Source organism: Erinaceus europaeus, chromosome 16 (genome assembly GCF_950295315.1).
Source record: "Erinaceus europaeus chromosome 16, mEriEur2.1, whole genome shotgun sequence".
Taxonomy (NCBI): domain Eukaryota; kingdom Metazoa; phylum Chordata; class Mammalia; order Eulipotyphla; family Erinaceidae; genus Erinaceus; species Erinaceus europaeus.
Window position 1 is genome coordinate 29,793,003 of NC_080177.1, and position 27,683 is coordinate 29,820,685.

The following is a 27,683-nucleotide window of genomic DNA, read 5'->3' on the forward strand; positions in this document are numbered from 1 at the left end:
GATAGGCTCTTGGTACTTGTCACCTGCCATTTTGTAGAACACCCTGTTTATTGGTAACTTACAAAGTTGGTTTTCTGTTCTTTTCCTACTGCTGGTGACTTTTCTGAGATCCTAGTATATTCTGGGAGTGGAATCTTAACTCCCTGTCTACTAGTTAGCAGGTTTGGTCTTGATTTAAGAAATGGGTGGGCCTTTAGAATCTGGAGAGATTATTATTGCTTAGATTTTACCTTTCCTTCTCCCATGTACACACCCATCCATCCTGCTGCACACTAGCTGACCTTGAGCTGGCAGGTGCACAAAGCTCAGAATTTTGTAGTTGTCTTACGAACTTTTCACAGTCTCACTCTGTGCTTGTTTCTCTGCCACAGTCTCCCACAGTGGCACCCAGTGCTGTTGTTTTTTTGAGCCTAATACTAGCTCTCTTGTACTATGGAAACTCTCATGGTTTTCCCCATTTACAAATCATTCACCTCTTTTTTTTTTTTTAAAGCACATATCTTATTTTCTTTTCATTCTTAAAGATCTCATATTTTTAAAGACCAGTCTCAACTTACAACTTTCTTATTCAGAAAAAAAGCATAATTAGATATAGCTCATTTTTTTTTTTTTAAAAAAAGATCTCATTGATTTACTAATGAGAGAAGAGAGAAAAAGAGAACAGAGTATTATTTTGGTACATGCCAGCTATCAAACTGGTCCTCATACTCTAGAGTCTTAATACCTTATCCACTGTGTCACCTTCTGGACTACAGGCATAGTTTATTCTATTTTTTAAATTCATTTATAAAATAAATATCAGCAAGACCATGAGACAAGAGGGGTACAATTCCACACAGTTCCCACCACCAGAGTTCCATATCCCACCCTCTCCCTTGAAAGCTTTCCTATTCTTTATCCCTCTGGGAGTATGGACCCAGGGTCATTATGGGGTACAGAAGGTTGAAAGTCTGGCTTCAGTAATTGCTTCTCCGCTGAACATGGGTGTTGGCAGGTTGATCCATACTCCCCAGCCTGTCTCTCTCTTTCCCTAGTAAAGCAGGGCTCCCTAGAGGTGGGATTCCAGGGCTCATTGGTGAGGTCACCTGCCCAGGGAAGTCAGGTTGGCATCATGGTAGCATCTGTAACTTGGTAGCTGAAAAGCATTAAGATACAAAGCAGAACAAATTGTTTAATAATCAGGAACCTAAAGGCAAAAATATAACAGATGAGATTTGGGGTCTCGGCATAGCTTATTCTAACCACAAATTGAAATATATTTTCTATAGTAGTTAGCTATTCCTTTTTTAAAAAATGTATTTTTAAATTAAAATAATTTATTGGAGGGATTAATGGTTTACAGTCAATAGTAAATACAGTTGTTACAAGCTATAGTACCTCTTTTTAAAAAAATCATTTTATTGGGGGAAGGTAATGGTTTATAGTATACTTGTTGACAAATGGGTACAACTTCTCACCTGCAAGACGCTCTCACCCTCATTTCAGGTCCTTTTCCACTGTCATGCACCAGGACTCCACACAGCTTAGTATCTCTTTTAAAATCTACTGTAGTGGTACATGATTGTTTAATAAGTATTTTCTCTTCTATGTGACACGATTCATACAGCATTTTCACATGTTGGGATAACTCCCCCCCACCCCCATTCCAGTGTTAATTTAAAAATCTTAACCTCTTGGGGCTTGTGTAGACAATCAACCAGTTAGAGCAGCAACTTGAATAATGTGATTCCAGAGGTCATAGGTTCAATCCCTGACAACATCTTATACCAGAATTTAGCAGTATTTTGGTCCTCTCTTTCCCATCTTTGTTATTCTCCTTTATAACAAATCTATTTATTTATTTATTATTTTTATTTTTAGTTATTTTATTTATTTGTTTATTTAGAGACGGAAAAATTGAGAGGGAAGGGGAAGATAGGTAGAGAGAGAGATACTTGTATCATTGCCTTATTGTTTCAGTGCTTCACTGCTTATTGAACTCCCCCCCCCCCCCCCAGTGGGAACCAAGAGCTTGAATTCAGGTCCTTGTGCATGGTAATATGTTTGTTCAGCTGGGTGTGCTACCACTGGACCTCTGTCATCATAAATAGTAAAAATAAAATCAGCGTTTGAAAAAGGTTATCTAAATTTATAAAATAAATTCTTGCAAAGAAAGCTTAAATAAGTGTACTTTTCTATATGTGGCTGTCCCATGTTCCCATCTGTTTTAAAATAATCATTAGTGTTGTAAGCAGTAAGACTAGTAAGACATCTCAGTTACAAAGACATTCTCTCTGTCTCTCTCTCTTTTCACCTTGCATTTTCATAAACATCAGCTGATTTGGTATATTAGTCTTTGAAAGACTATTTTTGTAAGTCTATGTCATTCCTTTATACTTCATTGTATTTCCTTCCTTTCATCATTTGTGTATGTCCATTTAAAATCTAAGCTGGATGGAAAGCTTCCTGTGCTGCTTCAAGAGCATTTTTCAGTAGCTCCTGTTTTTCTTGCTCATCAGAACACAGTATAGATTAGTAGATAAGTATATAGACTGGTTTGAATTCATGCTTTGCTTTTTTTTTTTTTTTTTTTTTAGTATATGGCCTTGGCAAATTATATAATTTTTCTGTGCCTTCATTTCTTCATCTGGAAAGTAAATGTGATATATCTGTAATGTTTATTGTGTGTGGTAGCTGTGGAAATTTACTATGTGGATACGTATGTAGGTCAGTGCTTGTATCTGTTCCTTACCCATAGTAAGAATTCAGTAAGTTTTATGCTGTTCCTGTCACAGTTCTTAGGATTGGTTTTAAGTTTTTCTTGAATAACCTCAATATGTGAAGTCACTAGCACGGTGAGAGTTTTCTAAGAAGTCAAAATCTTTCTGGATTCTGCTTATAGTGGTGCAGTGGATTGACCCTGGATCCTCAGAGCCTCAGGCATGAAAGTCTTTTTGCATAACCAACATGCTATCTTCCCAGTCCTCTTTTTTTTTTTTAACTACTTATTTTTTTTTCAAATTTTTTAAAATTTTAACTTATTTTCCCTTTTGTTGCCCTTGTTGTTTTTTTATTGTTCTTGTAGTAATTATTGTTGTTATTGATGTCATCGTTGTTAGATAGGACAGAGAAATGGAAAGAAGAGGGGAAGACAGGGGGAAAGATAGACACCTGCAGACATGCTTCACCGCCTGTGAAGTGACTCCCCTGCAAGTGGGGAGCTGGGGGCTCAAACCGGATCCATAACCTGGTCCTTGTGCTTCGAGCCACATGCACTTAACTTGCTGCACTACTGCCTGACTCCTGACTTAATTATTTCTAAGAGAAATGTCATATACTACCTTGAGGCCAATCTGACTTCCCTGGGCAAATGACCTCACTGATGTGTCCTGGAACCCCACCTCCCCAGATCCCTACCCTACTAGTGAAAGATAGACACAGACTGGGAGTATGGATTGACCTGTCAACACCCATGTCCAGTGGAGAAGCAATTACTGATGTCAGACCTCCCATATTCCCAGAGGAATAAAATATAGGGAAACTTCTAACGGAGGGGATAGGATACGGCACTCTGGTAGTGGGAATTGTACTCCTCTTAATCCCACAATCTTATCAATCATTATTAAATCACTAATAAAAAGAAAGAAAATATAAAACAAAAACTGGACCGGGTTTGGTGTATTGCACCAAAGTAAAAGTCTAGGGGAAGGGCGGAGAGAGGGAGGGTTCAGGTCCTGGAACATGATGGCAGAGGAGGACCTAGAGGGGGCTGAATTGTTATGTGGAAAACTGAGAAATGTTACGCATGTATAAACTACTGTATTTTGCTATTGACTGTAAACTATTAATCTCCGCACTGAAGAAAAAGTAGACCTTTGGGGAAAAAAAGAAAAGAAAGAACAGGGGAAAAAAAGTAGATAGAAGAAATACACATTTTCACTTGAAAGTGGGCCTGGACTGAATAAGAAGTGAATTGATCAATAGAGAAAAACACACCACTAGTGGAAACAATAGTTACTCTATATAGGCATCATAGGTGCCTTATCTCATGCTGTGCTCACAGCAATTCTTGGAGGTAGATACTGTCATTACTTCCACTGCTCTGATGAACAGGATGCTTATAGAGGTTGGGTCACTTGTCTAAGGACACAGAATAAGGCCAAGAGAATAGATCTGGGCCCAAATTTGTTTGATATTAGAGGCTTGATTATTTTTATGAGAGAGAGAGAACATATACAGGCTGGAAATGTAACCGGGATCCTCAGGTATGCAGGCACTATGCTCTGCCACTGAACTATCTCACCCCAAATTAGCCCACCAAAATAATTTCTTCCTGTTACCTCTGAAAGGAAATGTCACTAGTTTCAGGAATGTATATTTTTTGATATATGAAAACCAGTTCCAGATATTGTCCCAAAGAACACGGTACTGTTTTTTTTAAAATTGCAGAGTGGTATTCTATTGAATATATGTTTCATTTCCATATTATTATTACTACTACTACTTTTCTTTGCTATGAAGAGAAAGAAAATTTTATTTTGAGTATTATTAGGGTTAATAATTATTATGATTAACATGAAAACGTGTTAAGCATTATGCTTCCAGGAAAGAAGGCTAATATTCCCTCCTTGAAAATTTTTCTATTGGGAGTTGGACGGTAGCACAGGGGGTTAAGCATAGGTGGTGCAAAGCACAAGGACCAGGTTAAGGATCCTGGTTCAATCCCCCAGCTCCCCACCTGCAGGGGAGTTGCTTCACAGGCAGTGAAGCAGGTCTGCGGTGTCTGTATTTCTCTCCTCCTCTCTGTTTTCCCCTCCTCTCTCCATTTCTCTCTGTCCTATCCAGCAATAATGACATCAATAATAACTACAACAATGAAACAAGGGCAACAAAAAAAGTGAATAAATAAATTTAAAAAAGATTTTTCTATTAGTTATTTAATATTGATTTACAAAATTAGACATCAACAGGGTATACGTATAATTCCTTACTGTTCCCACCAATAGAATTCTGAATCCCCAACTCTTCTATTGAAAGCTACAGCAGATTTCCTAAGGTTGCAAATATGGGTTAACTATTATTTCTACAACTATTTATCTATATTTGTATATAATTGCCTTTTTGTTTTTAAAGATCCTGTCCTCTCTTCCTTTCCAGGCTATACATAACCCTATTACTATATCCTTCCCTTCTTTTTCCATTGGACATAGGCATTAGCAGGTTGATCCATACCCCCAGCCTGTCTTTTCCTAGTGGGGTAGAGCTCTGGAGAGGCAAGGTTCCAGGACACACTGGTGAGGTTGTCTACCCAAGAAGTCAGGGTGGAATCATGGTAGTGTCTATAACGTGGTGGCTGAGAGGTAGCAAGATGTAAAGCGGGACAAAATGAATGGTTAATGAACATTTCCATAACTTTTTTTTCCATTTAGCTTGGTTTTACACCTTGACAGTTGTGAATAAACTGGCTATGAATATAGGGGTGGACTAGTCCCTCTGAATAGTGCTTTTGTGTCTATTAGTTATTTGCCTAGGAGTGGTATTGCCAGATCATAAGATAACTTCCATCTTTATTTAAGGATTCTCCATACTGTTTTTCCAAAGGGATTCCATTAGTTTGCATTCCTACCAACAGTTAACAGTTCCTTTTTCTCTAGATTCTTCTCAAGCTATGTTTTTAAAAAATTAGAGTGAGGGAGAGGCAGGAGAAAATAGAAGTAGAGACAATGAAGAAAGAAAGGGAAATATCTCAACAGTGTTCAGCCATCCAGAGTGCTTCCTGGTACAACCCATAGTACTTTCATATGGTTCCAGGCCTCAGCCCTGGACCTTGTGCACTGTAAAGTTTGTGTTATCTCCCAGCCTGGCTTGCTATTTTTTTATTTTAAAATGTGACTGACTTGCTTAAATTTCATTGTAATTTTTATTAAATCTAGCTTTACATAACCTTTAGGATTTCTTATGTACTTTCAATCTTCACAGAAGAAGGTTCTTCAGAAATTAATCAGAGATGGCTAAATACATAGTATATTTATGTCTAGGGTAATGTTGATTTTAGACTTAGGTAACTTTCTGACTCTTCCTCTAAGTGTGTAGGCTTTGTCTAGGTTTATAGACCAGCTTTGTTTTTCTCTAGTAAAGATAGTTTTAATTTGTATGGGGGGAGGGACTGGGAAAATATTTTGTGTTTTATTATCTCTTCCTTCCATTCCATTAGACAAAAAATAATGAATTGCCAAACCTTGAATAATTTCATTGGGTGGATTATTGCAGCAAGGATTTTGCAGCATATTTCTAAAGACTGCTTTCAGCCACTCTGCACATCTGAAAACCAGTCAGTGGTTGCTAAGAGACGTAGTGTTCAAGTATCCACATAAACATATGTACTGCTGGAGATTGCTATTTAGTAATTTGTTCTTCACATTTGCAGTTATATTTAGCTGAAATCACCTTAATTTTCATGCAAATTATGCAAATCATTCAGGCTGCCTTTAAGAGAGACCTTTTGTTATTATGATTTTTAAAACTTCAGACAGTTTAGACATGACACAGACCAGCCTTCAAGAATATTAAGTTCTTTCTTTATTTATTCCCTTTTATTGCCCTTGTTTTATTGTTGTAGTTATTGTTGTTGTTGTTATTGTTATTGATGTTGTCATTGTTGCATAGACAGAGAGAAGTGGAGAGAGGACAGGAAGACAGAGGGGGAGAGAAAGACACCTGCCTCACCACCTGTGAAGCGACTCCCCTGCAGGTGGGGAGCCTGGGGCTTGAACCTGGATCCTTCCTCTGGTCCTTGCACTTTGCGCCACGTGCGCTACCACCCGACTCCTAGAGTATTAAGTTCTAAACTGAAATTTCACGAGGCTTTGAATCTCAGCTCTAATACAAAGAACTGTTTCTCAAAACAAGTTTGTTAAATATGTCACAATGTTTAAAACATTTATCTCTGAGTTATAGGAAATAAAACTTTAGGGGATTTATTTCTACCTAAAATTTTATCAGATAGCCATATCTATTAGTAATAAATCACACCATCCCAATTTGTAATTAAAAAACCTTAGGACGGAGGACTTATTACTCTTACTCTGCACTCAGAGCCACCTTCCAGCTTGAACCAGCAGTGCTTAGATGACACTTGAACTTGATTTAATGCTTTGCTATTGCTGTCATGAAATTCTTAATAACTTTTTAACAAGGAAGCACTGTGCTTTTCTTCTTTTTTATTATTTTTATTTTATGTATTTTTATTAGTGATTTAACGTTGATTTACACAATTGAGAGATAACAGGGGTATAATTCCATATGGTTCCCACCACCAGAGTTCTGTGTCTCCACTCCCTCCATTGGAAACTGCAGTAGTTCTCCCAAGATCATGGATACAGAATTATAATTCTATAATTATCTATTTATTTCTCTCTCTCTCTCTCTCTCTCTCTATATATATATATATATATATATATATATTTTTTTTTTTTTTTTTTTCCCCCGGTGGTCCTGCCTTCACTTCCTTTCTAAGTCACCACTTATACCCATTACTATTTATGGGTGGCTGTCTTTACTTTTTTTCTATATTCGCTCAGATAACTGAAAGTATGTAGTTAGTTCCTACCTGCATACCACCATAAGAGGATCATTATGTAGTGCAATAGTAATTTTATCAAATACTAGCCAAATTGATCATCTTGATGTTAAATTTAAATCACAAGGTTTCCTTAAACCATTTAGAGTAAATACTTCAGGGGAAGGGGGGGGGGGTTCTCTAATTTGTAGGAAGAAGGCCTGAAATTAAGAAGTTGTGTAACCTGGCAGAGGTTTTCTATTTATATAACTTTATATCTCGGAAAAAAATGTTTTAAACTTTGAAAAAAACTTAGGGAGTCGGGCGGTAGTGCAGTGGGGTAAGTGCACGTGGCGCAAAGCGCAAGGACTGGTGTAAGGATCTCAGTTTGAGCCCGGCTCCCCACCTGCAGGGGGGTCGTTCACAAGCAGTGAAGCAGGTCTGCAGGTGTTTCTCTTTCTCTCCCCCTCTCTGTCTTCCCCTCCTCTCTCCATTTCTCTCTGTCAATAACAATGACATCAATAACAACAACAGTAACTACTACAGTAAAAAACAAGGGTCACAAAAGGGAATAAATAAATAAATATTTTTTAAAAAATTAGTTGTTGGCTCCTCACCCCCCTTCCCCTGCTGCAGGACTTTCTTGCTATAGGCTGGCTTTTTTCAGGATAACATTGCTTCTCAGATAGTGGAATACCCAATGTTAACAAAATTAGAGAAAACAGAGCAGAAATGTGCAGCTTTGATTTTAGTTCGGATTAAAAGAAAGTTTTAAAAATGTTAATTAGGGAGTTGGGCAGTAGCGCATCGGGTTAAGCCCAAGTGGCACAAAGTGCAAGGATGGGCCTAAGGATCCTGGTTTGAGCCCTGGCTCCCCACCTGCAGGGGAGTCGCTTCACAGGCGATGAAGCAGGTCTGCAGGTGTCTCTCTTTCTCTTCCCCCTCTCTGTCTTCCCCTCCTTTCTGCATTTCTCTCTGCCCTATCCAACAGTGACAGCATCAACAATAACAACAACAACAATAACTACAACAATAAAACAAGGGCAACAAAAGGGAATAAATAAATATTTAAAAAATTACGTGTTATTAAAACTGTTAATTAATTTTTACCAGAGGCATTGTTCAGCTCTGGTTTATGATGGTGTGGGGAATTGAAGCTGGGACTTGCAGTGTTGGTGTTGAGAAGGCTTGTATCCTCCAACCAGACTTTAGAACCTCTCTCATACAGTCAGACTTTTGCCAAAGATATACTTAGGGTGGTAGATTTGTACTCCCCATCTCACCATCCCATGGGAAGTTATTAAGAAGTTTCAGGGCCGGTGGTGGCACATCTGGTTGAATGCAAAGGTTATAGTGGGCAAGGACCCAGGTTCAAGCCTCTCCCCGCCTGCAGGGGGAAAGCTTCACAAGTGGTGAAGCAGTGCTGCAGGTGTCTCTCTGTCTCTTTCCCTCTCTATATGCTCCCTTCCTCTCGATTTCTGGCTGTCTTTATCAAATAAATATAATAAAAGTTAAAAAATAATTTAAAAAAAAAGAAGCTCCATAATTCAAGAGATTATTATTTCAGTTATTCCATAGAGCCAGTCTTTCAGTTCTGACAATAGATCGGTCCAAGTGGTCAGCTATAAAAATGAAAAGGTTAAAAATGCAAGCATAGCAAGAATTCAGTAAGGTTCTCTGAGGGCGACTAGTAGGTGTTTTCTATGAGGGTTCAAGCATCTCTAGAGGTGAAGCAACCTGAGTTGAATGCTTCAGACTACCAGGTATTTGAAAGGATAGTACTAAGTTATGAGGTTTGCCCAAATACAGTCATTTTGGTGAGTTCTTGAGTCTAAATCAATCTCTGTCTTGTGTGGTTTCAGAAATACAGTCTCTGCTCTTAATGCATTTCAAAAAGAAAAATGGGGAATGTTGGTTTTGAAAGTCATAGCCAGATAATAGAAAACTTCAGAATTCACTTGAGTTCATGAGTAAAAGCAAACAATTCAAAGCTGATGAAGAAGACTAGATTTCTCCACAAAAGATGTTACTGAAATATTTTTCTTTTTACCTTCAGTCTGATTGTATGAAATGTTTACAGTAAAATTAAGTTGTTTGCAAATCTGGTTCTAGCTAACTTGACCTATTATTTTGTATTATTAGATACAGTGAAAACAGGGATAATCACTATAGATTTTTTTTTAAAAGATTTTATTTATTTATTAATGAGAAAGATAGGAGAGAGAGAAAGAACCAGACACCACACTGGTACATGTGCTATTGGGGATTGAACTCAGAACCTCATGCTTGAGAGTACAGTGCTTTATCTATTGTACCACCTCCTGGACCACCTTATAGATTCTTAAGTTTATTTTGCTGGGACATTGTAAAGACTCTATACTTTACAATTATTTTTAAAAGATTTATTTATTTGTCTCCCATAAATTTCCTTCATTTTATGCCACAATCTGCTTTAGCCCAAGACAGAATACTTTCTGCTAATGAAATATTTATATTCTCTATGTCTTTCTTACTAAAAATGCATTACTTTCTTTACCTTTAGAATTGTCTACTTTGCTTCTGTTAGGTTCAATTTTATAAAATTCTTCGAGTATATAACCTTAAAACTTGAAGTTTGTATTTTCAGATTTGTAAGTCTTTTTGAAAATTGAGCTTCCAGGGCCAGGCAGTGATGCACATGGTTAAGTGCACACACTTGCAAGGACCCAAGTTCAACCTCCTGGTCTCCTGCAGGAGGGAAAGCTTCATAGGTGGTGAAGTAGAGCTGCAGGTGTTTTCTATCTCTCTCCCTCTCTGTCCTTCACTCCCCTCTCAATTTCTCTGTCTCTATCCAGTAATGAATAAATAAAAATTAAAAAGAAAATTGAGCTTTGTAAGCATTCTCTTACTCCCCCACCCCCCCCATGGTGGTGCGGGGTATTGAACCTGGGACTTGGGAGCCTCAGGCATGAGAGATTCTTTGCATAACCATTATGCTATCTATCCCCACCCCACCCCACATAAGCATTCTGTAGACTGGAAATATTTTACAAATTCTTGCCACTTGCAGAATAGTTCTCCAGCTGACAATCAAAGTCAGTGATAAACCTCCTTACATAACGAGTTAAATCTGGTTAGTAGATGTAAGTAGAATAAATGTAGAATACCCAGTATTATAACCTGAAGACCTGCATGTTTTAAACTAAACCATTTAAAACAGTTTTTAAAATAATTTTTATTAGTGATTTAATATTGATTTACAAAATTACAAGATAACAGGGGTACAATTCCACACTGTTCCCACCACCATAGTTCTGACTCCTCAGTCACTCCATTATAAGTTACAGTAGTTCTCCTAAGGTTGCAGATTTGGGTTAACTATTATTTCTGCAACCGTCTGTATTTGTATATATTTTCCCACTTCTTTTAAGGTCCCATTTTCTCTTCTCTTCCAAGTCACACATAAACCTATTGCTACATCCAGATGTCCCTCTCTTTTCCCTCTTCTCTTTCTGGGCCCTGATAGAGCTGGAGTTCAGAGCCCTCTTAAACCAATTTTTGTTTACCAAAATGTTCTCAGATCACATTAAATTTTTTTTTTTTTTACTGGGAGTCGGGCGGTAGCGCAGTGGTTAAGCACAGTTGGCACAAAGCACAAGGACTGACATAAGGATCCCAGTTTGAGTCCCCGGCTCCCCACTTGCAGGGGAATCAATTCACAGGTGGTGAAGCAGGTCTGCTGGTGTCTTTCTCTCCCCCTCTCTGTCTTCCCCTCCTCTCTCCATTTCTCTCTGTCCTATCCAACAACGACGACATCAATAACAACAATAACTATAACAATAAAACAACAAGGGCAACAAAAAGGGAAAATGAATAAATAAATATTAAAAAATTAAAAGAACTTTTTTTACTTAGGGAGAGAGAATAGCAGAGTATCACTTTAGCATTTTCAGTGTCTGAGAGTGAACTCAGGACCTCATGCTTACTAAGTCCTGTGCTTACTAAGCTACCTTTCTTGCAGTCACATTGGTATTTTTTAAGTTTGGAAAATGTTTGGATTAGTTCTATTATAGTCTCATGTTTAGAATTAAATAGGTACCAGTCTTAATAGAAACCATTTAAAATATAAATGAAACAGAGAGGAAGACAGATTTACAAATACATCTCTCTCTTTTTTAAGTTAACATTTCAGATTTGTTGAGCACGCTAATTTATAAAGAAACAGTTAGAAAAACTCAATTTACCTCCTCGAATAGTCAGGCTTAATATTTTATGAGAGGTAGTCCCATTACTGTTTTTCCCCTTTTAACAAACGATAACAAAAAGAACCCATTTAGATTTGAGTCTTCCCCACCCGCCTCTCTTCCTTACCTGGATAAATCAGGTTCTATGGTGGTGGGAACTGTATGATTTGTACCCCTCTTATACCACAATCTTGTCGATCATCATTAAATCACTAATAATAATAATAAAGTTGAAAAATAAGAAAAGACAAAGCAGAACTTAGACTGGGTTTGGTGTATTGCACCAAAGTAAAAGACTGGGGTTGGGGGGTGGGGTTCAGGTCCTGGAAAATGATGCCAGAACAGGACCTAGAAGGGTTTGAATTGATGGGTGGAAAACTAAGAAATGTTACACATGCACAAACTATTGTATTTTACTGTTGACTGTAAACCATTAATCCCCCCCCCCCCCCAGTAAAGAAGGAAAACAAAAAAGAATTTGAATGGTGATGAAAATTTCTCTAGATCTTTGGACCTGCAGCTTTTATTTATCTAAAGTGCCCCTTTGTTCCAGGCAGGAACATGTAACCTCCTGTGGGCAGAAACAGGAAAGACTGGGCATTGAAACCTAGAAATCAAAATGTTTAACACAAACATTAGCAATGTGAGATGACACTAGACATGGTCTTAAATATAGTTGTGGGAAGAACAAAGGGAAAGTCAGGAAGGTTACCAAAAAGAAAAGGGCATGAGGTAACAGGAGAGGTAGATTAAATTGTTCTTCATTAATTTGAGATAAAGGGATTAAGTCTTCATCTCCCTTTCATGTATGTCAATATATTTTGTTCTAAGGCATAAAACTTCAGAGTCCTTCCCAAAGACATATTTTGGGTTGCAATTTTGTGCTCCCTTAAAGTTGAGTATTCATAATTTTATATTTATCAAAAAACCTGTTAGAACCTATGTGTGTAGAGTGGAAGACACACTTGTTACATTGATTGATTACCTTGCTACTTAATCTTTTTTTTTTTTTTAATTTTATTTATTCCCTTTTGTTGCCCTTGTTTTTTTTTATTGTTGTTGTTGTTGTTGGATAGGACAGAGAGAAATGGAGAGAGGGGGAAGACAGAGAGGGGGAGAGAAAGATAGACACCTGCAGACCTGCTTCACCGCTGTGAAGTGACCCCCTTGCAGGTGGGGAGCCGGGGCTTGAACCGGGATCCTTGATCCGGTCCTTGCACTTTGCGCCACGTGCGCTTAACCTGCTGTACTACAGCCCGACTCCCTGCTACTTAATCTTTAAGGTAATAAAATACTTATAGTTGTCTTTGAGCTTGCCGGTTTTCCCAAAAGGGACCTTCTGATCTCCAGCTGTATCCAGAATTGGGAGCTTAAAGGACAGTTATGGCAAACATTTTACTCTTCAGCTTAATGGTTTTTATTTAATCCCATTATTTTCAGTACTGTTTCTCTTTGCTGTGTATGATATCTGCAAGACTAGAGACTTTCTTGGTTCAAAGATCTGGAAAATTGCATTATTCTTTCTATAAACTTTCAACCAACCCTTCTGTTTTCAGGCCCTCACATTCTTGCCATCAAATATATCTGGTACCTTCTTAAGCCTTCTAAGGATTCTCTGGTGTGAATTGATTTGCTTCTTTTGGCTTGCCTCCCTGCTGGCAGAATGGAAATGCACTTTAGCAGAATTGAGAAAGAGGAAACCTCAAATAGTACTCTTAGTTACATTTTCCATCTTTAAAAAGTCTAGTTTGCTATCCATTCTTCTCTGTCCTGTGAGTTTCTTCTATTTTTTATTTCTTTATTTTTGTTTTAGGGGTTTTAAGAGGAGAAGGATTCAGTCTCTTATGTATTTCTTACAAGACTCATACTGCTATTTTCATTATAGATTTACCATGAGGTTTAAGGGGGGGAGTTCTTTGACTATGTATTTTTAAAGTTTATGCTTTTTGTTCTCTTCAGGAAAGCAGTTTTGGTTCACTAGTAGATTGACAGGTCTGTTTGCTTTGAAACCACTGAAAACTTGGCAGCTTCTTTGATAATGAGCTGCTGCTGTATTGTATAGGGAGTACTTCACCCAGGCTCTTGGAGATGCTGCGTTGTATTTCCCATTGTTTTTTGTGTATTTTACTCTCCTTCCCCCTTTTTGCCACTGCACTATTAAATGTTTCCTTTTGTCTCATAAACTCATCAAAATATTTTCTGCACAACTGTAGAAAAAATATGTACTACAATTCATCTTTTTTTCAGATCATGATATAGTATTTATGACTTTGTAAATGACTTGAGTTAGGCACCTGGTAATGCATTTTATTTAAGGGCCCAATAAAAAGGTTAAATGATTTTTGTTCAATTATTATGTTTTCATTAAACTCTTAAAATTAGCAGTACATAAGCATAGCTGATTCAAGTTTTGCTAATAGTACACCCCCTCAAACCTTCTCTGATGCTGGTTGCAAATTAGTCATTAAGCCCTTTTATAGCACTTAAAATAGAAGTCAAATTAAAAAAATAGGACTCAAAAGGTTAATTGTTTCCATTAACAAGGAGTGGGATAGATATCTTAGAAATCTTATGTAATCTTCACATGTATTTAAATAAGAGATACTGAGCCCACGGGGCCTTTTTGTTCTGTAAGGCCAAGTCTTTTTCTCTTAAACCATTTTCTGTGGAAATAAATAATTGACATGCTCATTGCTTTTCCTTTCGGCTCCAAGTTTGTCCATGTTTGCACACACACGAGTGTGGACAATTTCTGGCATATACAAATATCCTTTTAAAATAAAGATTTACTTATGAGAGAAAAAGTGGGAGGAAGGAAGGTGAGGGAGAGGGAGAGGAAGAGGAAGAGAGGGAGGGGGGAGGAAGAGAAAGAGAACATATAAACCAGAGTATCACTCTGATACTGAGACTCTGGAACCTCATGCTTGAGGTTCCAGTGCCTTTACCTACCTCCCAGGCTATGCAAAGATTGATATTACATGGCTAAGCAGACAAACATGATAGTTTTTTTTTTTTTTTGCCTCCAGGGTTATTGCTGGGGCTCAGTGCCTGCACCATGAATCCACTGCTCCTGGAGGCCATTTCCCCCCCTTTTGTTGGCCTTGTTGTTGTAGCCTTGTTGTGGTATTGTTGATGTCAGTTCGTTGTTGGATAGAACAGAGAGAAATGGAAAGAGGAGGGGAAGACAGAGAGGGGGAGAGAAAGATAGACACCTGCAGACCTGCTTCACCACCTGTGAAGCGACTCCCCTGCAGGTGGGGAGCTGGGGGCTTGAACCGGGATCCTTAAGCCGGCCCTTGTACTTTTCGCCACTTGCGTTTAACCCACTGTGTTACCCCTCGATTCCCCAATGATAGGTTTTTTTTAGCATAGTTTTTATTGGGATAGACTTGTAGTGCTATTGAATATACCTTACTTCTTAACTCCCAATTTTAAAGTCAGCCTGCTTCTTCTAACAGTCTTTCCTGATCACTCACTCTGCTTCTAAATAGAGTAGATTTATTTACAGTATATTTAGACCACATTTTAGCTACTCATCATGTTGTTTATTTACCTATATCCCTCATCAGATTAGGCTCTGAAAACAGATTGTGTTTGCTTTACTGATGTTGTGTTCTGACACCTTGCTGAGTTACTGGGAGCCTCAGGCATGGGAGTCTCTTTGCATAACCACTAGGCTATCTTTCCCTGCTCAGATACTTATTTCTTTGAATTACTCAATGACTAGAAGGATGATACTGTGTAGCCAAAATTTATGTCTCACTACTCATTTTTGAAACCTATTCTGTTTGTACTCCTGTTATCCTAGTAACTTTTTGTGACTACAACTTTTATCTTTTCTTTAAAGGAAAAAAAATCAAATAAAAGTAGATTACTTCCTAGATTATTGCCCACTGAGATATTTTTCTACCAGTCTTAGCTTCATGTCTTTTTTAAAACTATTTTTAATCTATCTATCTATCTATCTTTCTTTCTGTCTATCTATCTATCTATCCGTCTGTCTGTCTGTCTATCTGTCTATCGTCAGCCAGAAATTGAGAAGGAAGGGGGTGATAGAGAGGGAAAGAGACAGAGAGACACCTGCAGTCCTGCTTAACCACTTGCAGAGCTTTCCCCCTTGCAGGTGGGGACTGGGGCTTAAACCCAGGTCCTTAGGCATTGTAACCTGTGCACTCAACCAGGTACACCACCACCTGGCTCCTTAGCTTTATGCCTTAATCACCTACATGCTTGTGTAGGTTTTGATTGCTTTTTTTGTTAAATAGGTTGCCTTCATTCATTTGTATGCTGTCTGTAGGGATTTGGGGAGTGTTTTGCTGTAAAGTCAACATTAGAACAAAGTTTTGCTTTATTATAGTGATTATAAATATGTGTAGAACTTAGTACAATTCAAGCCAGTCTTTAAGTTTGTTCTCCAACCAAAAGAATCTACTCCCCATACTTAAAAAAAAAAAAAAGCCTTACTCAATTTTTTAAAAAGGACTTTATTTATTTATTCATGAGAGAGGAAGAGAGAAAGAACCAGACATCACTCTGGTATGTGTGCTGCTGGAGATCAAACTTGGGACCTCATGGTTGAGAATCCAGTGCTTTATCCACTGCGCCACCTCCGGAACCACTATTCAGTGTTTTAGCATAGTCATAGAGCTGTACAATTGTTGTTAAAATTCGGGGCTCCAGCAGGCCGGGCTTGCTTCGCGGTGGCAGACAGAGACTCGCGGACACACGGCTGGACAGAGAAGCTGTATTTCTTTATTCACAAACAACGATTCATAAACTAACCCAAACTAATCACCACACAGATCTGTCCTGCATCCTTCTCTTCCAGTGGCCGCGGCCAGAACTCTGGAACTACGTAGCATAGGGGGCGGGGAGAAAGAGAGGCGTGAAACTAGCAAGGGCCAAACCAGTTCTCCTGGCGGGAGGAGAGCGAGACCAAACCAATGTGAAGCATAGCAACAATTCCCCCTTTTCTTTTTAGAAACCTATATCGTACAGGCTTTTTTTTTTTTAAAAAAAAGAAACTGGCACAAACATGGAGGAACATGTAAGTGAGCAACAAGAACCAGTTTGCTGCCAAGGTAAGGCCTGAGGGGGACCTTTTTTTGCCTCTGGGGGGGTGTTACTTGCCTCGACGGGCATTTTTTAGCATGGGGGCGGGGAACAGCCTAGAGTCCCAAGGCAGCTGGCTGCAGTCAGTCTTTGAGAAACCCAGCAGCATAAAAGGAAGCTGCTAGTTTTGTGCAAAGTGTCCAAGAGGTGTACCAATGAGTCCGATAGATATGCCAGTCCAAAGCAGATGTCCACCGAAGAATTGCCAGGGGGTGGAACGTTGTATGAGGAAGGTCAGCTGCTGGAATTCCACTTTTCTGTAGAGAACTTGACAGCTGCAATTTACTTACTATGAAACAAAACTTGTAGCAGGTTAGAAGTTTATCACAATTGATAACTAACTCTATTACAATCATTAGCATAACCATAGCACAATCTAACGTTTTTAATTGAGAAGGAATTTGAGAGTTTTACATATCAATAAGTCTGTTTAACCTTTTGTTACGCCCATTCAAGATGGAGACACACCCTATGTGTGAGCAGGTTTTTTTTTTTTTAGACTAACTTAGTTAAAATATATTGATTTTTAACTAATTTTTAACTCAGACTTTAAATGTAAGTTAATTTTACCTTTATGAGAACTGTGTTGAAAACCTTTTTCATTTAACTCTGTCTGGTAAGAATATAGCCTTAAAGTCACATTTTTAACCTTAAAGTTAATGTTTACCAAACTTTAAACACACACATAAACATGGTCTTTAATACACAAGGAGAGAAACCTTTGTTACAAGGACATGTCATTTTAAACATGAATTTAGATCTATACTGTCTTAGTTGTTTGGGGGGGAGGTCACCATCCGGAGGGGCCCTCCCACGCAGCTCCACTTCTAGGAATTGTAGGTTGCAGTCTCTGGACAAATCTCTGTGTATTCTAGCTTGTCTGCCTTCAGACCCAAGTTTGGGATCTCTGCCAAGGGGCCCAGTTTCGGCAGGGAGCCCGCAGTCTCCAGGTGGTCCGGGATCTGTCCAGACTTAATAGCAGGAGGGCGGGCGGGCCACCTGTGCAGAAGGCACGGGCTGAGGTGCCCCGGGGTGGCAGCCATGAGAGGCTGCAGCCTTGTCCACCACGACTGCTGCCATGCTCTCGGCGGCCGAGCAGCTTGGGAGGAGCCCACGCCCAATGCGCGGTGGAAAGCCGGCTCATGCGGGCTGGCATTGGGCTCCTGCGGGCTGGCATTGGGTGGAAACCACAGAGTGGTCCAGAGATAAATGTTCCAGAAACAGCGAAACAGTCTCGTGAAGAAAGGGCAGAGGCCTTTGGAAACCTCTTCACAGGCAGAAAAGAAGGCCATTGTAGATAGGTAGGCAAAATCTTCACTTATCTGGGGGGATGTGCAGGTCAGGTCCACGTGGGTGCCATTTGTTGTTAAAATTCGGGGCTCCAGCAGGCCGTGCTAGCTTCGCTGCAGTAAACAAGAGACTCGAGGACACACGGCTGGACAGAGAAGCTGTATTTCTTTATTCACGAACAACGATTCATAAACTAACCCAAACTAATCACCACACAGATCTGTCCTGTATCCTTCTCTTCCAGCAGCCGCGGCCAGAACTCTGGAACTACGTAGCATAGGGGGCGGGGAGAAAGAGAGGTGCAAAAATAGCAAGGGCCAAACCAGTTCTCCTGGCGGGGGGAGAGCGAGACCAAACCAATGTGCAACATAGCAACATACAATCATCACTGCTATGTAGAGCATTTTGTCATTCACCAAAGAAATGTCATACTTATTGGCAGTTACTCCTCAGTCTGCTTTCTGTCTTTGTGTACTTGCCTTTCTTGGGATATTTCATATAAGTAAGAAATACAAGGGTATTCATACAAATAGAATCATAGTTGGACTTTTGTGCTTGACTTACTTTACTCAGCCTGGTGTTGAAAAGGTTCATTTGTGTGGTGACAGATCAGTACTTGATTCCTTTTTATTGGCTCAGTAATGCTCTATTTCATCACATTTTTCTTTTCTTTTCATTAGTTGATAAAATTTTAAGTTGTTTACATTTCTGGCTATTATGAATTATGCTGCTATGAACATTCATGTGTAAATGTGTGTGCTGATAGGTTTTCAGGGTAATTGATCTGATCATGATGTGGTTTATTGACTTTACACACGATTGAGAGCCTAGAAACTGTTACTGATTATGCAACATACATACAGAATCCTTAATGTTCATTGTAATGAAAATTTACTGAGTGAGCATACCCATGTAGCAAGAACTTATGATCTAGAAAGAGTACATTGCCAGTGGAGACTTTTTGATATTTATTTTGGTTTGCTTTATTTACCTGTGTATTCTAGTCTTGTCTAGACTACGTATTTGGAACATAAACTTTGAAGGTATTGCAGTACATTGGTTATGACATTAGCCTTGAAAGTTTTGATTTCTTGGGTTCAGTTTTAAGGCCTGCATACCACTTACTCATCGTAAGGCAGTAGAGAAGTAGCTTAACATTCCTGCCTGCCAGCATCCTTATCAGTCAAATGTGTATAGAAGTAAATTGATAAAAGGTAGGGAGAATTAATACAAGTAGATTACTCAGAAAATTTCCTGATGACCGTGGTAAGTGCTATGTATGTGTTCCCTCTTATCATGATCATTGTTGCTGTCTTCCTCTTCAGTAGGATATAAGACTAGGATCTAAGTCTGGCTGTTTGATCACTGTATTCTTGAAGACCACTTCTGTCCCTGGCATACATAGATACTTTGTAAAGTTTTGAGGAGGGCTGGAGGATATTTTAAATAATGACAGGCAGAATTTCTAAATTATTTTCAGGAATCACTTTTGACAGCTGTCCTGTCTTTCATTTATAACAGCTTTTGGAGCTATTTGATAGCGAAGACCCTCGAGAACGAGACTACTTAAAAACAGTTCTACACAGAATTTATGGCAAGTTTCTTGGTCTTAGAGCATTTATCCGAAAACAGATTAACAATATTTTTCTACGGTAAGTGGGGATGGAGGAGAAGAAGTAAAATTGGTGGTTTTATCAAAATACAAAGTAAGCCTCAAATATTCCAACATAGTGTACTAACTTTATTTCATTCTTTGAAGGTTTGTTTATGAAACAGAACACTTCAATGGTGTAGCTGAACTGCTGGAAATATTAGGAAGGTAAGCACATTTTAAGCTAATTGCTAATCTCAGGTGACTTATCATTCTGAAAATTAGGTTCAGATGGCACCGGGAACTGCTGACCTAGTTCTCTTGCTATATGTACACTGGCTGTTCTCATTCATGCTTAGCATGTTTCCCAACTGACAAGACACAATTTCTTGTTCTCCTTGTTCTGCAGTTATGTATTGCTAATTTTACTAGGATGACTGAAAGAGCTAACATTTTATTTTTTTACTATGGGGACAATATATTCTTAATAATTTATGGGGTGTGTGTCTTTTGCCATGCCCACTGAAAGCAAGTTTTTAATAAGTTAGAAAGATTGCCATCTTCAAAGCAAGTGTATACCCAGGTATAGTTTTTGAACAACTGCTGCCTGGAGTAGTGAAATGAATTGGAAAGAGACAGCTGTTATAAGGTAGCTTTCACACCCTAGGGAGGCCAGTGTAACTGGGCAATATGACTACTTAGTATTTCAGCCTAATATGAGTTGAAAAAGAACATGGAGTCACATGAGTTTCTCTCAGTGACTTTATTCAGCAGTGCTCTCTTGTGCTTGCATGCCCTCTCTGCCTGAGCAGATATTTATAGGTATTTTTTATTTTAATTTTTTGTCTGAGTAGAAATTTCAGGAATGAGAAGGAATGATGTCTGGAAATGGAAAGGGTCCTAAATGAGGAAATCAGGCAACTGTCTGGGGAGGTGGGGGTGATAAAAAAGCATTTGAGTACCATCCATTTAGGATTAAGTACATAGGAACCATTGTTGGGAGATCATAAATAAATTTTCTCTCAAATTCCTTCCCATATAAGTATGTTCTTCAGCATAACTAAGACATCTTGAATGTTAGTGGGGTGGATTTTGGGTGGTTGTGGACCAAAATTATTATGACTTAATGTGATCTCCCAAAAGTTAACTAGTCTGAATTTAACTTGTGATAACACTGATAATTTGTCTCTTTTTATTTTTTCCTAGTATTATCAATGGCTTTGCTTTACCTCTTAAAGCAGAACACAAACAGTTTCTGGTGAAAGTATTGATTCCTTTACACACTGTCAGGAGCTTATCACTCTTCCATGCCCAGGTAGAATTTTATAAAACCATATTTTGTAAGCAAAATAAAGTTCGCAAATTTAGTGTTTCTTTGATGTAGATATTTGCTTAATTTAAGAAACAAGGTTTAACAGGGATTTGCAAAATCACATTTTAGAGGGATAGCTTCACACTAACATGTGTATATACAACTCAAATGTACCTACCACCAAAGTTCCTGTGTTCCCCATCCCCTTTGATAAGAACCATAGTTCTCACAATTAAGAGACAATTCCGTAACGTTTTTCAAGTTTACTTGCTTTAGTTGTCTATAGTCTACTTTTTTTTTTTTTTTTTTTAAAGAATTTATTCATGAGAAAGGAGAAAGAACAAGACTTCACTCTGATACATGTGCTGCCGGGGATTGAATTTAGGACCTCATGCTTGAGAGTCCAATGCTTTACCTACTGCGCCACCTCCCAGACATAGTTTACATCTTTGTCTTTCACCTCTTATTTCATTTTGCACTAGTTTCCACCAGTTCTACCTGTTTTGTCCCGAATGATACATCTTCTTTTCCAGCTGCATTTGTTTTATTCACATATAAACACAACTTATTTTCTTCTTCATCTTCTTCACCTTCTCCCCCCCCCCCCACACACACACACATCTACCACCATCTCCTTCTCCTCTTCTTCCAAAGAGGGTGAAAACCAGATATAGAGGGGGAGAGACAGAGAGAAGGAGAGACACCTGCAACACTGCTTTTGAAGCATTCCCCTTGCAGGTGGAGACCAGGACCTTGAACCTGGGTCTTAACATGTGCTCTCTACTGTGTATGCCTGCAGCTTCTTTATCTAGTTGTTTGTTGATGGACATTTAGGTTGATTCCTATATTTTGACTGTTGTCGATAGTGCAGCTGTAAATATATGGGCGCATGTATCCTTTTGAACGAGTGTTCTTTTATCCTTTGGCTATATTGTCGTATCATAAGGTGATTTTACTTAAAGACTCTTCTATACTGTTTTTCATAATGGGCTGTACTAGGTTGCATCATTATCACCAAACCGTGTACCAGTTTCTTTTTCTTTTAGTGTCAGTTTTACTTTTTCAGACTCATGCCTCCCTCCTGCTCCCAGTGGAAGGGTTTTGAGTTTGCATAAAAATGTAAAGACGCCCCCGACACACACACAGTGTTCTTTAAATGTAAAAGCTTTTGTTTCAGGAAAAATTAGTTCATATGTTTTTAATATAGAACACCAACAAAATGTTGTTTCACAAGGGTGGATTTCTTATCCAGAAATCTTTATAAGCCCTTTTTCTCGCCTCTAATTTTTGAAAGAGGTAATTATATTTCATTACCCTTTAAAAGAATTCTTACCTATATGAGTTAGCATCAACCATAAAAGCCTGTACATTTCTCCAGGTCTTAAATGTGGTAGGTATAGTCTCTTAGCTTTCTATTAAGCTGCGTTTAGTGCCATTTTATTTCATGTAGTCAGCGAGGTTTTTACAGATGTCCACTTCATATATCAGACTCTTCTGCCCCTACTGTGAAAACCCATTACTGTTGATACTAGCAAATATCAAGGAAGCCCATAAGTGGAGCTCAAACTCCATAGATGAGGTACTTTCCAAATATACTGACCGTGATATTTCACCTCTGCTTTTCATTAGCTAGATATGTCATGTTCCAATATTCTTACAAAATAATAATAATAAATTCCTTGGAGTCTTATTTGAGTTTGAAAAGTAGCTATTTACTTTACATACATTCTTATTTATGAATTGAATTTGAAGTTACTAAAACCAGAGTCTGGGAAATTTTAAGGAAGTTTTAAGAATATGTCTTTTGAGCCCTTAATATGTAGAATTACCAACTTTGTCTTTCATTTTCCCTCTAGCTGGCATACTGCATAGTACAGTTTTTGGAGAAAGATCCTTCACTCACAGAACCGGTATGTACTTTTCATTTCCCCATAATTAAAAACAAAAACCAAACAAACAAAAAACCTTCAGAAAGAAACCACTTTTCAAGGCCACAGTGTATAAAAAATTAAATGCCTTTCATTTTTTTTTCCTTTTCATTTCAGGTTATTAGGGGATTAATGAAATTTTGGCCTAAAACATGTAGTCAAAAAGAGGTAAGTGCTTAATGTCAGGGGATGAATAGCTTCCTAGGTGCCAGGTCATGAACAAGTTAACTTGTGTGAAAACATATTGTCTCATCTAATCCTCACTGTAGTACTGTAAGGTAGGGCTATCAATAGTCTACTTTACTAGTTATGAAATTGTTGCTTAGAGTTGAAGTATGTAAGCATAAATAATTAGGATAAATAATTATGTTAGAATCAGCCTCCTCAGAGTCCCAAAAAGTAAAAAAAGTTAACTTAAAAAAAAATCTTTTGATATTTATACCTTTTGTTGCCCTTGTTTTATTGTTGTAGTTATTATTGTTGTTATTGATTTCGTTGTTGTTGGATAGGACAGAGAGAAATGGAGAGAGGAGGGGAAAGAGAGAGGGAGAGAAAGATACCCAAAGACGTGCTTCACCGCTTGTGAAGCGACTCCCCTGCAGGTGGGGAGCCAGGGGCTCGAACCGGGGTCCGTACTCTGGTCCTTGCACTTTGTGCCACCTGTGCTTAACTGGCTGCACTACCTCTCGACTCCCCCAAATTAGACTTTTATCCCTGCATTGCTCAACCCACGAAAGCTCAAGTCAGGCCCTATCATGCTTCTGTCTGTCTGTCTCTTTTGCTCTTAAGTTTCTAGTGACCACCTTCAGTGTATGGCGGTTTTGTTGTCATTGTAGGTGTCGGAGAGCCTGCCCAAATAAATACCCACTTCAAAGCACAAGGTAGACAGGATCTTATATCTATAATCTTAAAATATGGTAGAGACTTAGTTTTAATTGTTCACAAGGGGCCCTGAAAACCCCTGACCTGTAATCATTTGTACTTTTGATAAGACTCAATCAACTGTGTGCTGTGTGAGGTGGTGGTGGTGATAGTGGTGTATATGTGTGGGTGTAGAGTGGGGAAGGGACCCTTTTAGCTTGGAGGTGAATCTAGCCTAGTGAGACACCAGATCTTCACTCACCCTTTGAGAGGTTAAATAGAATCTACATCGAATCCACCTTCTGCATCCCACAATGACCTTGGTTGGGTCCATACTCCCAGAGGTATAAAGAATAGGAAAACTGTCGGGGAGAGGATGGGATACAGAGTTCTGGTGGTGGGAATGGTGTGGAGTTGTACCCCTCTTATCTTATGGTTTTGTTAATGTCTCCTTTTTTAAAATTAAAAAAAAAAAAATCTACATGGGGAAAAAAATGACCCAGAAAAAGAAAATTGGCTGTTTTATATTTTGAGGGAAATACTCTATGTGTCTTACAAAAAAATTTGGGTGGAGAGGTTGGGGGGGGTGGAGAGAAGTTGGCAAACAGTTGATGGACCAGATCATATCACTCTGGCACATGGGGTTCCAGGGATTAAACTTGGGATCTGATGTTTTTGAGTCCAAAACTGTATCTACTATACCACCCCATAGACCTCTGTGTTTCTTCATATAGTACTTTAAACAGAAATAGACTCCTTTTCAAGTCAGCTTTAAGGATTTAGTGCCTTATTTTGCATAGTATCAGAAAAATCATACTAATTTCTGAATACCTGCAAGGTAAAATTAATGTGTATATTGCTCTTATACTACAAGATATAAAATGTTCTCATTTTTCATTTTTAGTTGCATATCTGATTTTTTCTAAAGGTCAATTTTGTCAGGTTTTTTTTTTTTTGTCTGTTTTTAAACATTATATTTAAAACGTTTGTCAGTTTATTGATTTAGCTTGACTTTGTTATAATGCTGAGACCATGAGATCTATCATACTTTATCATGTGCAGTTGTGTGTGTGAGTGTAGAAAATGGCTTATTGTATGTTAATTATTTTCCTGCAGTACTTGTGTGTGAGTGTCTTGTGTGTTTCCCACTTTGTGTGTTCTGTTAGCTGATGTATGCCACAGAAACACCGGGGCTTAAGTATTTGCATCTGTACTATCAACTTTGGTTATATCTATGACTGAAGACTACTTTCCATTGTTTACAAAACAAAGGTAGAGAAGGAGAGGCATACATATTGATAACAATAAACAGTTGACTTCCACAGTGACAGCCCCTTACCTCAAGGGGGCTGATGCTGTGCTTATGTGCTCATTGTACTGTGTGGTAGGTGTGGCACATGGAATATTTCTCCTGCGTCAATAAAACCGTGCTGGGAATTTACTCTTAACATGCACCCTCTGCTGAATTTTTTTTTTTTTTGAAGTGAAAATCTAGTCTGAGATAATTTGTCTGCCTAATTTGTTTATATTTTGTTTTCTGGTGTAATTTCCTCAAAACATTTAAAATTCTCATTTATCTTTATACTTAATAAAGATTTTTCAATGAAACACCTGACATTTTATGTTTTTCATGTACATATAGGTCATGTTCCTTGGGGAGTTGGAAGAAATATTGGATGTGATTGAACCTTCACAGTTTGTTAAAATTCAAGAACCTTTGTTTAAACAAATTGCCAAGTGTGTATCTAGCCCCCATTTTCAGGTGAGTAATAAAGGGCATGAACTGGAGTGACCTATACAGCTGCATTATTTTGGTAAAATTTTATTTGTATTGGGTGAAACGTACTAGATATTATCTTTTGATTTTTGTTTGCTGTTTTCTCACATGATAATATGAACAGCAACCACTTTTATTGGACTACCTATGACATCCCCTGAGATGGGACTTGCTGTCCAGTAACTTCAGTTACTTGGCTACCTTTGAAGGAGGGGTTTTGCTGATGTGAACAATGAAGTACAAAGTAGTAAAATACTTTTGAGAATAGTATCTGACTCAGAGGTATATTATCATGGTTCCAATAGTTTATAAGAGTTGGTGTAATTTAAAAGTAAAAATCACTAAAACTAAACTTTGCTATGTGGTTTATATATATTATTTCTAAGCTTCAAATTATCACATGGAACTCTCCCAATTTTATATATAAAAATATGAAACTCAAAGAATGGTATTTGCAGAGTCCCAAGTTAATAGAGAATAAAGTTAATAGATTTTGCAGTTTTGTGAAAGCCTGAGACTTTCCTATGGCACTATTCTGCCACCTTGTGGCCACATGGGGACAGCACCAGGAATGTGAACCAGCACAATCACTTTTCCTTTGGGGTTTTTGATGCAGTGCTTTGGAGCCCTCATAGGAGGGACATGGGTAGTGTGGAGTGAAAACCCATTGAGCTTTATTCTTTCACTATTTTACCACAGATCCAAATCACAAACTGATGAGACTGTTCAAATTGTAGTGTAGGTGTAGGTGCTAGCATAGAAGTACACCATTATAAACTGGGAAATGTTATGCGTGTACAAACTATTGTATTTACTTTCGAATGTAAAACATTATTTCCCCAATAAAGAAATTAAAAAGCAAAAAAGAAGTACACTATTATATGGGGGAAAATACTACCAAATATTCTCCATGAGTTGTCATTATCCATTATTATTAGACACTGACTGTTGTCTGACCCAAAGACATGTTAAACGGCTTAGCTAGTGACCTTCTAGTGCTGTACTGAACCATGAGACCAAAAACAGAAATTTTAAAAAGTATATATATGGAAAAACCATTACGTGAACCATTACATTCAAACGATAAACACATGTCTGGATTAAAAAAGAACCACCAACTGCAGAGTACTTACATGTTTTGCATATCACACAAGGCTTTAGTGCTTTCAGACACCTGGATTGTTTCTCTTAATTTTTAGTTTGTTTATCTCATCCCCATCCCCAACCCCCGCCCCCAGGATGTCTGGTACTGTGGAAAGCAAGGAGTAGGAATCTCTTCCAAAATAAATATCATTGGGGAGGCTTAAATGATTCTCAGAAGCTTAGAAAAGAGTTTCTTAATCACCTTGGGCCATGGCTTTGTTTGTTCAGGCTTCTGTAGCAAAATATCACTGGTGGTTGAATGGTGTTTAAACAGCAGGATTTTATTTTTCAAGTCCCACTGACTAGGAGTTTGAAATTAGAGTGCCAGCACGACCCGGTTCTGGTGAGGTATAGTTGGCTAATAGATGGCCACCTCACATATGTTGTCTCACGACCTTTCTTTGGTGGGTGCATTTGAAGAGAAAGTCTCCATCTTTTTTTTTTTAAATAATTTTTTAAATATTTATTTTCCCTTTTGTTGCCCTAGTTTTTTAAATTATTGTTGTAGTTATTATTGTTGTTGTTATTGATGTCATCATTGTTAGGACAGAGAGAAATGGAGAGAGGAGGGGAGGACAGCGAGAGGAGGAGAGAAAGATAGACATCTGCAGATCTGGTTCATCACCTGTGAAGTGACTCCCCTGCAGGTGGGGAGCCAGGGGCTCGAACCAAGATCCTTATGCTGGTCCTTGTGCTTTGCGCCACATGCATTTAGCCCATTGCACTACCACCCGACTTCCTGAAAGTCTCCATCTTTATAAAAGTCTCTCCTTATAATACTGCCAACTTTAGAGTAGGACCATACCTACCTGACTTCATTGAACCTTAATTACTTCTAAGAAATTTTGTCTGTGAGTAGACTCATGCTGAGGTTTAAGACCATATCATGTGAATTTAGAGGGGCTACAG

General features: G+C 38.3%; 1 protein-coding gene across 5 annotated transcripts in view; it reads left to right on the forward strand.

Annotated features, from left to right (window-relative positions):
- Positions 1-27,683, forward strand: part of PPP2R5E (protein phosphatase 2 regulatory subunit B'epsilon) — a 228,257-nt gene that overhangs the window by 143,910 nt on the left and 56,664 nt on the right. For all 5 annotated transcript variants that reach the window (XM_007530913.3, XM_060174865.1, XM_007530912.3 and 2 more), the window contains 6 exons: positions 19,684-19,814; positions 19,922-19,981; positions 20,960-21,068; positions 22,922-22,975; positions 23,111-23,161; positions 25,497-25,616. In XM_007530913.3, the coding sequence (XP_007530975.1) occupies positions 19,684-19,814; positions 19,922-19,981; positions 20,960-21,068; positions 22,922-22,975; positions 23,111-23,161; positions 25,497-25,616 (525 nt within the window). The remainder of the gene's footprint in view (positions 1-19,683; positions 19,815-19,921; positions 19,982-20,959; positions 21,069-22,921; positions 22,976-23,110; positions 23,162-25,496; positions 25,617-27,683) is intronic.